This window comes from Carya illinoinensis, chromosome 13, assembly GCF_018687715.1.
Source record: "Carya illinoinensis cultivar Pawnee chromosome 13, C.illinoinensisPawnee_v1, whole genome shotgun sequence".
Taxonomy (NCBI): Eukaryota; Viridiplantae; Streptophyta; class Magnoliopsida; order Fagales; family Juglandaceae; genus Carya; species Carya illinoinensis.
In genome coordinates, this window is record NC_056764.1 from 8,604,102 (window position 1) to 8,617,338 (window position 13,237).

At 33.7% G+C, this 13,237-nt stretch overlaps 1 protein-coding gene across 6 annotated transcripts; it reads left to right on the top strand.

Annotated features, from left to right (window-relative positions):
- The first annotated feature begins 781 nt into the window (after positions 1–781).
- Positions 782–11,980, top strand: LOC122291522 (beta-glucosidase BoGH3B-like). 6 transcript variants are annotated; one of them, XM_043099278.1, is made up of 10 exons: positions 782–918; positions 997–1,226; positions 5,618–5,828; positions 6,173–6,278; positions 6,848–6,993; positions 7,420–7,663; positions 8,035–8,139; positions 8,221–8,409; positions 9,101–9,302; positions 11,201–11,980. In XM_043099278.1, exons 2-10 carry the CDS (start codon positions 1,052–1,054, stop codon positions 11,692–11,694), a joined length of 1,872 nt encoding a protein of 623 aa, XP_042955212.1. In that variant the 5' UTR covers positions 782–918; positions 997–1,051; the 3' UTR covers positions 11,695–11,980. The 6 variants fall into 6 exon arrangements, with proteins under 6 accessions (XP_042955212.1, XP_042955215.1, XP_042955216.1 ...); XM_043099281.1 differs by having other exon boundaries at positions 8,227–8,409; XM_043099282.1 differs by having other exon boundaries at positions 6,173–6,263.
- Positions 11,981–13,237: the final 1,257 nt, after the last annotated feature.

Below are 13,237 nucleotides of genomic sequence, written 5' to 3' on the forward strand. Positions count from 1 at the left end.
TTAAATCATATCTGGTATTTATTTATTTATCAATCAATCGTTTCGGCTTCTCTCTGTCGGCAAGGGATAGCTTTGTCCACAAGTCTTTATTTTTTTCTAGTCAAAACTCATTCTAATTTATCTCATTTAATTATTATACTTTTTTATAAATTTTAATTAAAAACATACAATAAATAATTTAATTTTTTTAATTTTAAAAAAATATTATAAAAATATTTTATATAATTTTAAACTTTCTTTCTCGTTTCTGAATTTATTATTCAAACCCCACTTTTCTAAGGAAAATTGCGAATAACAATCTATCAAGGACCTTGGCGGGCGTGTGGTCCCTATCCACTCAGCTGCGACCGTTGACTCTTGAATTATTTAGTCAACAATGACAAAATAATTTAGATTCTTTACTGATTTTTACAATTCTTCTCAACTAATTATAAAATAGAATAAACAATTTGACTAATTTGTTTTCATAATTTTTTTAATTTATTTTATATAATTATTATAATTTTTTTATATTTCATTTAAAATAAAATAAATAATTAAATTTTACTATATACAGTGACTTAGGATTATTTTATATATATTTTACTGATATAATTAATCAAAATAATTATTTTATATTAAAAAATAATATAACCAATTACATTACTATAATAGATAAAGAATAGATAATAAAAGTCAATGCACGTGAATTTCTTGTTTGGAATATTATGAGCCGTCAGTTTAGAATGTATAGCTAGCAGAGCAGGCAGCACGAAAGTGCGACGTGGGTCCCATTCCAACGTGGAACATTCGTTAATTCCCGCGCATTAAAATCCGATTGAGAAAGGGGCAGCAGTAGTTGGTCAAGGACAAGACAACTTGGATAGCATCTGCTGGATGAAGCGTCGGTGTCGATTCAGTTTGCTTAATTCTTTCTAGGTTTCTTCTTCTTCATTTTTTTTTTTTTTTGTTTTTTTGTTTGCATTGCTGTTTCTAATTAAGTTGGTAGAAGGCTAGGTGGAGGGTGTCGTTGAGTTGAGAGGAGATACGGGGGGGATTGACCGACCGGAAAATGAGCAAAGCCGCGGAGGTCGAGGAGTGCGTTGATTACAGAGATTCCAAAGCAAACGTGGAGGCTCGTATCAAAGACCTGCTCCCTCGGATGACGTTGAAAGAGAAGGTCGGCCAGATGACCCAGATTGAACGCCGCGTCGCTACCCACGAGGCCATCAAACACCTCTCCATCGGTACGCTTCTCTATCTCTATTCCCGTGAAAGACGTTACTAACGTTTCTACGTACGATAAAAAAGCTAATACGCCGCTCAAGAGTTACCACAGTGAATTTTTTTTTTATTTAATAATTAAAGAAGTGATTTATAATTTATGTATTTTTTATATTTTTTAAAATTAATAAAAAAATATTATTTTTACACTGACAGTCACTTGCAGGCGACACTCTTGTACGAAATACACGTCTTTTCTATTTTATTTCTTTTAATTCGGATTCATAGGGCTGAACGCAACTCGGCCAAAGTCGGTATTTGCTGATTCTTAACTCTGATTTAGAAATTTATTTGTTTACAAATATATGGAATAAAAATTGAATAAAATATTATTAATATATTTATTATTATTATTATTTTAAAATTTAAAATAATAAATTATTTATTATATTTTATATGAGACTTTAAAAAAATTATAATAATTAAATAAGATGAGATAAAATAATTTATAAAAACAAACAAAACCTTAATTTAAGTTTAAATCGGAACTCAACTCTGACTCCAACTCATATGGAATTAATTCTAATAGAGTATGAGTGGAGTCTGATTTTTTTTTTTTTTTTCATATTTAGCTCAATTTTAAACAAGACTTTACATATTAATAGATATTTTTTTATGAACTTTCAAGTTTCAAGGTTATTAAAATATTCATTACAAAAAAAAATAAGAAACAAGTTTTAGATATACATAAAAAAAAAATATATAACTAAAAATATTTAACCTAAAATAAAGAGTAAATTTTAAAGAAATTTAAATATATATTAGGTCCTTTAGGTTATTCTTAATATGCTATCATTCATATTAGAGTCTTGTACTCCCAAATCAACTAAAAACAACAAAAGGATTGCTCAAACATCTAGCTAAGGCACAAGCTAGCACCTAAGGCCTCGAATAACAACTAACAAGTAAGAGCAAGGATGAGCTATCATGGTCTAATGGCAATGCCCATCATCATCTGCTTAATAAATTGCAAATAAGAAACACAACTAGCTACTCAACAACAAGCCAAATATTGTTCCCAACTACAACCAACAAAAATAAAATAATAGAAAAATAAATTAAAAATATGATAGTGATAATATATATAATGTGTAGTGTGTACATATAATTGATTGATAGTCTATTAATCTTATTTTTTAATAATCATCACATACTAGTATAGTATTTAATTTAATTATATAAATTCTAGACTTTTATATAGGACTGTTCATCCGAAATAAAAAACTTAGCGGTTAACACCGCTAAGTTTTTCAGCATCATACTTTACTATACCTTGTGAGCTACATACTCTTCCCTTCGCATCTCATTTACCACTAGAGGATTTATTTTTTCTAGCTCCTTTAATCCAAATAGGAAAATTTTCACATACATTATAAAGGTGATGATACATAGAAGAAGTGTTATTCTTGTAATGACAACTATACTGCTTACCACAATGATTGTACTTAGCTTTTGGGTTATTGGGATAAATAGGTAGCACTTTCGTAAAGTGGTCCAAAACCATCGATTAGTTACTAGATGTTTTCTTGAATTTTTTGGATAAAGGTGGGATGAAATGGATAGGCTGTTGTGTATATTTGGATTAAGGGGTTGGAAGATTCCTATGCTCCTCCATATCAACTAAAAGAGAAAATGAGTTACTATCAACCTATTGAGTTATACCAATATTATAACTCACAGAATCTTCTTTCATCTGTTATTGGGTAATAAATACAATATAATAAAAAGTCAAATACAGCAAACAAATAATTGAACATATATATAAACAAAACTAATCATTCAAATCAAATGAAAAGAATAATAACAACTACAAAAATTATCATATGTTAACAGAGACGTGAAGCTCGTATGCAAAGAGTTAAAAAATAAGCAAAGGGAATACACTAGATATCAAGCTGAGATATTCAGCACAATGCTTTCAAGAATGGGATCGCTAGCTAAAACTATTGACATCTTGTCTAGTATTAGAAGCAAACCTTCGCTGGTGATGGAGTCAGATTGGAGTAATTTCTTTCGTTCATTTGGCACTGACTAGTTTCATGTGGTGGCTCATTGTATGTTTAAGTACTAGCCTTGTATTGTTTTATTCATGTTATGAAAGATGTTCTCAACTTGAAGATCAGATTGAGGAAATGCCAGCTTTGTCTCGATTTCCAGCCGAACGGACTAAAAATTATAGTTAGATATTAACTATTTGGGTCAAGGTTGACTGGGTTTATTAAAATTTAAGAGTACTGTTATGTATAAGACCATGGTGTTCATATTTCATAATTCGTATAATCATTTTCCAAACTTAAGCCTTACCAAAAAAGCACACGCAACAGCTTTGACCCACCAACACCACCGCCGTTTTAATTACTCCGCTGCTCAAACCAATTTCACCCAACCTAACTATAATTTAATACAAGGAGACCTATAAAAAAAAAAAAAACAAAAACAAAAACAAAACAAAAGCTCTACCCAAACAAAAACCTAATGATTTCAGGGCAATTCTGATGTTAATGTAATGAGTAATTGTTCATAATCTATGTTGTTTTTAAAAATTAATAGATTGGGTGGAGGCTTAATTGAGATAAGATTCTAGTTGGTACTAGCTATTTAAGACATTATTAGAGTTACTGTTCTTGGATATGCTAATCAATGAACCTCAATAAATATATATATATATATATATATATATATATATATATATATATATATATATAGTTGACCCATATTTAGGAACATAATAACCAACTTGAAGAGGTGTATAGATTTACAGAAATCAATCAATGAACCAAAAATTGTTGACCCATATTTAGGAACATTATTTTTGTTAAAAATTTTTCATAAACAGTTGGTAGTATGTCTAAGTTTACTATATTGTGAAACATTTTAACATAAGAATTAGTTAATTCATGGAGAAATTATGGTTAAAAGTAATGCACGTAGATCAAATAGATCTTCAACTCTTACAAGTTTTACAAAATCTTCAATTCTGAAGTTATCCAACAGATCAAATAGAGAATAGAAAATAGAGAACACGCAACCCACTTCAATATAAAACCAAAAGACCAAAAAACAGTGAATAGACAACCCACTTCAATATAAAACTAAAAGACTTTAGCTACCTCATCTCGCATAAGATTACAACAAGTAAGCATCATTCAGTGAAGACTCAAGTAGCCTCTTGAGAGAGAAGAATTAAAGATAGGGCTTCGAAGAGGCTAAGATTGAGAGATGGACAATGCTTAGGGTTTCAGAGTGACTGAGAGAGAGCTTTTGGCGTAGAGAAGAGAGCGGTAGAGAGAGAGTGAGAAAAAAAATTAAAATTGAGAGTTAGTCGATGAGTAGAGAAAATGAGATGGTTTTCGCATTAAAAAAAAAAAACCCGGGTACCTAGTTTTAAACCTGCCCAGTTTTCATAATACGGTTTTCGGCCTGATTTTAATCCAGGCTGAAAACTACATCCAAGAACCCGGTTATTCGGGTTCCTGAGCCAGGTAAAAACCAGCTCAGATGAACAGTCCTACTTTTATACGAGTATATATGATTAATATATAAATAATACATATTTTTATTAGAGTCGAAGTCGGTTAGGTAACAAATCCGACTTTGACTTTAAAAGCAAAAATACAAACTTCAACTTCGACAGTGATGAGTTGGTATTAGAGTCTAAAATTTTTGTATGGCTCTAATTGTCCTGTTGAATTAATGTTTCCAAGAATTAACAGCGTAATATACATCAAACTTATAAATAACATAACATTTTCGTTAATTAGGATCGGACCAAATTTACAAGCAATTAACTCATCTAAAATTTGTCATAGGTGTTATTCCGTTCAATAGTAAGTTAAAAAAGAAGAAGAAAGGAACAGCACGTCGGATGAATGGAATGACAACCATTGTTATAGGTATTACACATTAAACTTATATATAATATATGCTTGCTTAGGAAAAGAAGAAAAAAAAAACAAACAAAGCACAAGCTGAACAAAATTTCTGAATTTCATGTGAAAGTCTTAAATAGACAAGTCGCGTATAAGTTATTTGTAAAAAAGTGAATCTCACTAATAAATTATAACTTCTTTAAAAAAATTTATACGTAGTATTTTTACGTATTTTTTACTTACTCTATTAATGTAATTAGCTGTATCTCCATTTTTTAATATAAAATAACTATTTTTGTTAATCACATTAGTAGAGTCTGTAATGAGTACGTAAAAATGATTATTAGTAAAATTTAATTTTTTTACACTTTTTTAAAATTAGATTTTTTTTTTTTTTTATAAAAATTTATATAAAACTTATCTATTATGAGATTTGTATAAATCATTCCTACAAATTTCGTTACATTTGGTGTGATCTTTTGTAGGGAGCATACTTAGTGCTTGTGGCAGTGGACCCTTTGGGAAAGTGAAAACAGAGTCGTCCCATTGGGCCGATATGGTTGACGGGTTTCAGAAGTCGGCCCTCGAGTCACGGTTAGGGATACCGCTCATATATGGGATTGATGCGGTTCATGGTAACAATAATATACATCGTGCCACCATATTTCCTCACAATATTGGCCTTGGAGCTACCGGGTTAGTGTTGGACTCTGTCGTTGCCTTCCTGATTTTCTGTTTCAGTTTATGAAAAAATTGCTGGAAACAAAAGTTGGGAAATGGTATATTTTTTGTCTAAATTTACAAGCAAGCAGGTGAAGGGAAAGAACAATCTATTAATATCCTTTGTTGGGAATCGCCAGCTTAGTTTATGCTTTAGCAGTCAGAACATGGGTTGTAAAAAAAAAGGATTTCATTTATGGGGAAGTTAAATGACAGAGAAATATAACAGCTAACCTTTATTCGTTTGTTGACATTTCTTAAAAGATTTTTAGCCGCCAGTTGTAGCTTCAGAACCGCATATACTTTAAAACTTGTGACAGGGATGCAGAATTAGCTCGAAAGATTGGGGAAGCAACTGCTCTTGAAGTTAGAGCAAGCGGCATTCATTATACTTTTGCTCCTTGTGTGGCTGTAAGTGTTGAAAAAGTAATGTAACGTTTGGCTGGGGCATTATTTTTTTGTAAGTAGTTCCACTTGTTGAATTTAACTGGTAAATGATGTTTACAGTGCGATACCCATCAAGAGTAATGCTTCCTCCAGCAACCCAACTACGTTTAAACACATTATTGCTTGAAATTTGGAAATTGGTATTTAATTTTAAGAAGATTGCAGTTGTTTGTGCTTGGGAATGTCTGTGGATGATATTGACTGAGTTTTATCTATGAATGTTGTTGCCATTTCGACAATTTGGTTAATTCTTGTATTGTAAAGAACTTAACAAACTTGTCTGAATGTTTAGAACCTCTGTATGTAAGTTGTAAGCAAGATCTTTGCTGGTAAACCATCTCCTAATTTATAAGAAAATCCTATACGCTGAAAACCTACTGTTGGCCATGGAGTTGTGTCTTCTTGTCATCTGCTCTGCTTTTTTCCCCTTTCATGGCACTACTTCTGTTAAATTTCTTGGCCAGCACGTCCTTTTTGATACCCCATGACCCTTAGGTCTTGTGTACAAGATATGATCAAGATAACTCAATTTACATGTGTTCCGACAGGTTTGCAGAGATCCCAGATGGGGAAGATGCTATGAAAGTTACAGTGAAGACACTGAAATTGTTAGAAAAATGACTTCCATTGTCACAGGCTTGCAGGGCCAGCCACCTCTTGAACACCCAAAAGGCTATCCTTTTGTGGCTGGGAGGTAGAGAAAAGTTATTGATATTGTTCTATATGCATTTCTTTAATTGCCAAACTTTTGGTATATTTACTCATTATCAAGCTCATTTCTACATTTGTTATCATTTGAAACGTTTGGTTCTGGTGAGGAACAAAAATATGACAACTGAAGAACAGTCCGATTTTGCTGCCCCCTTTCCTCCCTAGTTGTAATTTTGTTGTATCTAAAATTATATTTTCATGTCTTCATATAAGTTGATTCTTAAATATTTGAACTACTAACTTAACTCTTCATAGTTTCAAGCTTTGTACTCCCCTTGTCTCCTTTTTTCTGCACTTGATGCAGACAACCCATAATATAGCATGCCTACACATAATGTAGACATACCTAGGTTCTCAATTCCTCTGTAGCAGATGATGGACTCTTCTCATATACCACTTTTGATTCCAGAAACAATGTTATTGCTTGCGCAAAGCATTTTGTAGGAGATGGGGGTACTGCAGGGGGAATAAATGAGGGTAATACCATATTATCATATGAGGAATTAGAGAGGATACATATGGCACCATATCTGGACTGTATTTCTCAGGGAGTTTCCACTATTATGGCATCCTATTCTAGCTGGAATGGGCGCAAACTGCATGCTGACCATTTTCTCCTGACAGAAATTTTAAAAGATAAGCTAGGTTTCAAGGTAAAAATCCTGGTATTGATTCTGAGACTAACTGATTTTTATTTTTTGGTCAATTTACAGTACCATAATTGGGCATTTGGAAAATCACCAGAAAAGTAGTTTGGGATTATATTCTAGCTTGTCAGTCTCCAAATTTTCTTCTTGTTGATCAATCAGTTGATAAGCTAATCTCTAGATCTGGATCTCATCTTCTTTCTTTCTTTCTTTCTTTTCTTTTTTTTTTTCCTGAATTGAAAGTATGTGGGTCTCTGAGGGCTGGGGAAGCAATGAGGGAAATTGCAATTATAGCATCGAAGTCCTTTACTGTTTTGAGTTCTGAGATTAAAGTTGTGGTATGTCTAGATAAATTTTGGGGCAATATTCTGCTGCAGGGTTTTGTAATTTCTGACTGGCGTGGACTTGACCGACTTAGTGAACCTCGTGGCTCAAACTATCGTTACTGCATTTCCTCTGCCATTAATGCAGGAATAGACATGGTATAGGTTGAAATCCAATTCCAAAGCCTAAACTAAAGTTGCATCCATTATTTATATCTTTCTTTTCATAACAAAGAAAAGACACAGGTGATGGTGCCTTTCAGATATGAACCACTCGTGGAGGATTTGACATTTCTGGTTGAATCAGGGGAGATACCAATGGCCAGGATTGATGATGCTGTTGAACGTATACTTAGAGTGAAGTTTGTTGCCGGTCTTTTTGAATTTCCTTTCGCTAGTAGATCTTTGCTCGATACAGTTGGTTGCAAGGTAACTTTTGAAAAATTTAGACCATGTGGTGTTGACATTTTTGGCAAGTTTAAGTGCATCTCTCTAAAAAATAAAAAAAAATTTCCCTCTTTTCATCAAGATGAATTAGCATCTCTCCCTTGAATGTGGAGAAATGATATTTACAGTCCTAGGGTTTGCAAGCCCTGTGCATTCCCTTGAATGTGACCCTTCTTCTGCCATTCAATCTGTGATAGATATAGAGAGGGAGACACATTTTTTGAATCAGAAAGTAGATTCTCTCTCTGTTTTTTTCCCAATAAATGATGGGAAATTGGAAAATTTATAGGCCTCTCTTCAAACCTACAGTATAATGTTTATGAGTGGCACATTTCAACCAATTAAACTATGAGCTCTTCTCGTATTCTAATCCCAGGGAGGATGGTGTGATGGCCTGAACTAGTTGCTAAAAAGTCCCACTTTCTCGTTATTTTGGCTGCCTCAAAAATTAACTTCAGTGTGACCTGAAACCCCTTAATCTTGCAACAATAATGAGGACAAATATTTTCAGAAACTTTTGTATTGCCATTGTTTTCATTGCAATAATGTAGATCATATCATAATGCATTGTGGCGATAATTGAATTCTTGTAATTAGCATCTAACTATGGTGACCTCAACGAAATTAGTACTACAAAACTGAGAAACAGCTTTTGCTTTGAAATATTCTACAGTTGCACAGAGATTTAGCACGTGAAGCAGTCCGCAAGTCTTTGGTTCTTTTGAAAAATGGAAAGGATCCCAAGAACCCTTTTCTTCCATTAGATAGGAATGCTAAAAGAATCCTTGTTGCTGGAACACATGCTGATGATCTCGGGTATCAGTGTGGCGGGTGGACAGCTGATTGGAAAGGAAGCAGCCACAGCATTACAATTGGTATGTAGTTTCAGTGTTATACATTATAAATATCAAGCAATATTTTTTGGAGCTCGTACTATTGCATCTTTAAAGACCATTTTTGTAGACCAGTGCATGAACATAGGAAGATTGAGGTATTTTGCTTTGCCTGGGTTCTTTTGATTTTGTGTTTGGGACACTGCACATGCTGCTTGACCCTAAATATTTTTGCGGAAGTGTACAGTGGATTTGCTATTGGTCATCAACTGTTCAGACCATAATATTAGAGTATGTATCAAGGCGAGATTTAATTTTTGTGGGTTCTTGTTGGGTTCCTTGCTTGTGTTTCATACGTGCATTAGCTTGTGAGATAGGATGTGCTATCATGAAAAAGCCTCCCAGGGACAAAAGCTGAGTGCATTGGTAATATCAGTTTGTGAATAACATGCTTGAATCTGGTGATGATGATTTAAGAGGTGATTTTGTATCTCACATTACAAAGACTGTACACCTGCGATGGTTGACTAATGTAGAATTTTCTATTTTGGGAATTAGAAAAATTTTGTGGTGTTTTACTTCCTTTGGAAGATAACCACCTCAAAATAATGATAAAATTACTTCAAGAACATCTTGGTTCACTCTCTAATGGTGCTTGAAAAGAAGGCGATGATTCGGTCATGCCCCTTCATTGCATCCATATTGTCCTAAGCAGAGAATATGTCTGCTTTCTCCAGGAAAGGCATGGAACACTTCATTGTCTTCTTGAGTATTGATGATCCTTCTAAGCCGTTAGGAATAGTAGGGCTTGAGGAGGTAGAGACTTGCTAAAAATGGTTATTATAACTGTCACCAATGAGCCTTTTGATCAGATGCAGTGTCTCGTTTAACTTAGTTGTTGTGAAGTGTGTGGAAAACTAGGCTCTCTGTTTCTAGTTAATTTGACCTACTGCATTTGGTTTTTGGAAGATGATCGAATCAATTTTTTTTTGGTTAAGTCATAAGAAAATTTTATCGACAAGTAAATAGGCGTAGTCCAAATATACAGGAAGTATACAAAAGAAAACACTATAAGCAATCAAAGGCTTATTCAGGTTCATTCTGTTTCTTTAGTGATATATGATCAAAAATCTATCTTGAGTTTACTTATCAAAAAAAAAAAAATCTATCTTGAGTAGTCAAAAGAATCATGCCATATGTTACTCTATAAGCATCTCTTACAACAAAACCATCCCCCCCCCCCCCCCCCCCCCCCCCCCCCCTCTGCGCGCCCCCGGCCTGCGGCTGCAAAAGAAACAAATAATAATAATAATAAAGCAAAGAAATAACCTCTTTTGGATAACTTTATTTTGCACCTCAAACTACCAAAACCAACATCCATCTGACAGGCTAATTGGAAGGAACCCAAAAGCCATCACAAATGTAAAAAATACCTGATTACCCTTAAATTATAATTAACATAATAAACAAAGAGAATAATAAATAAAAGTCATAAGTTAAATAAACAAATGGTTTGTGTCAACACAAGGGGTGGCCCTTGTTGACCACCCCGTGGGGTGGTCCCTTTATTTTTTATTTTTTGTACTCCTAATAAATTTCAGCAAAGACATTTTGGACAATTTGCTAGAAAGTTTTAGGGTTTTTTCATACATAACGTGTGAATTGGATGGAGGATGCAAGAAAGAAATTGGTAGTTTGGGATAAAAAATTGTTGGGTAGTTTGGAGTGCAATTCAAAAAATGGGTGGTAGTCTAGGGGTGCAAAGTAAATTTTCCTTTTTCTTCTATGGCAAAACAAAAATCGATGTTTTATTGGATATTTGTTGTAAGAAAACATCTATGGAGGAAAATGTCAAATGCATGCTTTGCTCTTTTATTTCCTTTTAATATAATGCATTGGATGCACACTGCCATTGTACTTATGGTGTCATTGCGCTTTAGGCACAACGATCCTGGGTGCTATTAAAGAAGCAATAGGGGAAGAAACAGAAATAGTTTATGAGAAATATCCATCAGTAGAGACCTTAGCACGTCGAGATTTCGCTTTTGCAATTGTAGCTGTTGGCGAAGAACCCTATGTAGAGACACTTGGTTATAATTCAGAGCTTATAATCCCCTTGAAAGGAGCTGACATAATAAGTGCAGTCGCTGACAGCATCCCCACATTGGTGATTCTGGTATCTGGAAGACCCCTAGTCTTAGAGCCATGGCTTTTGGATAAGATACATGCTCTGATTGCTGCTTGGTTGCCTGGAAGTGAAGGCGGAGGAATTGCTGATGTTGTCTTTGGGGATCATGAATTCGAGGGTCGACTCCCAGTGACATGGTTTAAACAGGTTGAGCAACTACCTTTGCATGCTGGTGTCGATTCACATGACCCTTTATTCCCACTAGGCTTTGGGTTGACATGCACTAAGAAGAAGTCTCCGAACTGATTTAGTTATGTAATCAAGGTCGGTTCAAAAAATAAGAGTTTCTCATAAACACTTGAGGAGAAACAGTGTTTATGGAAACAGTGTTTATGAGAAACAGCTGGCTCATAGATTTTCCACTGGTATGAAAGTTGTCTGTACTCCATGTATTTCTTATTCTACCACAGGCCAATTTCTACTGGCTTCTAATTATAATTATTGTCATATATAGAGTGCATGGGGGAACAGATCCATCCGTTTTGTGGAAGTTATATTATGGTTTGCTGAATAAGCTTAAGTTGTTTGGCCTTGTTCATCTGTTTATATGTATGATGTCCCTATGTGGCTGGATGCTTAATGGCAGGCTTATAATTGGCTCCATTCCATTATGGTCTCGTATTCCCCACTAAATGTCTAAACTCAGTAGATGATATTAACAAGGTTTTAGTGAGAAATGATAGTTGCAGTCGGGAGTATGCAAGCGCCGTGTAATTATTTTGAAAAATATGAAAAAATATGAGATCCACGTGAAAAGAAATTAATTTTTTAATAGTGGATCCTACTCTTTTAATTTTTAAAGTGACTGCACGGCACTTGCGCACTCATGATTATATGTAGCATTACTCATCTATGAACTTAAGTGTAGGTATGGATTAAATTACATGGTTACAAAATAGCTATATCGTATCTAGAAAAGAAAAACAACGTGGCATAAACCCGCACAAGAGTTTATTCATAGATCTCCACACTGCCTACCGAGATCCTTTCACCATACTGATTCATCAGTTTCTTCTCCTCGCAAAAAAACTTGCAACTTCACCCAAATATATCTATTTCAAGAGCGATTCACCAAAAGCATTTTATGAGTAAAGAGTATTGTTCAATAAATATTTACTCGTATCATTGTGATCATGTTCTATATACCAATAATTTTTCAAACTATGGGGTTCAGGATGATGCACAGCAATTATCCGCAGTCATATTGGTTGCAGATAAATTTGGAAGAATAAGTTGCTAATTGAAGTTGCAATGCAAAATGCAAATGTTCATATCAAAGGTAAGGAAAATAAGCACATAAAAATATGAGAAATGATAGTTGTAATCATGATTATGTATGCGCCCCGCAATCACTTTGAAAAAAGTAAACAAATATGAGACCCAATTGAAAAAAAATTAATTTTTTAATAGTAGATTCTACTCTTTTTCAAAATAATTGCATGATGCTTGTGTATTCCACGACTATATGAATATTACTTTAAACAAATAGTTAATCAAGTCGTCCATTCATTTTTTTATTTCTCATTGAAAATCAAGGCTCAGATGATTTTCTTACTCTGATTTTTTTCCTTGCAGTCTATGGTGGGGGCAATACTTGCAGTGCATTTGAATGTACAAACCTTACTTGCAGTGCATTTGAATGTACAAACCTTACTTGCGCCAAATAATTATACCATCTTTGAGATTGAATTGCTTATTAATGCCTTGTTTGGGTATGAAATATTTCTTGAATTTTTTGGGAAAAAAAATCATTATCAATCCAAACATCTAAACATAAAAACAACCTCAA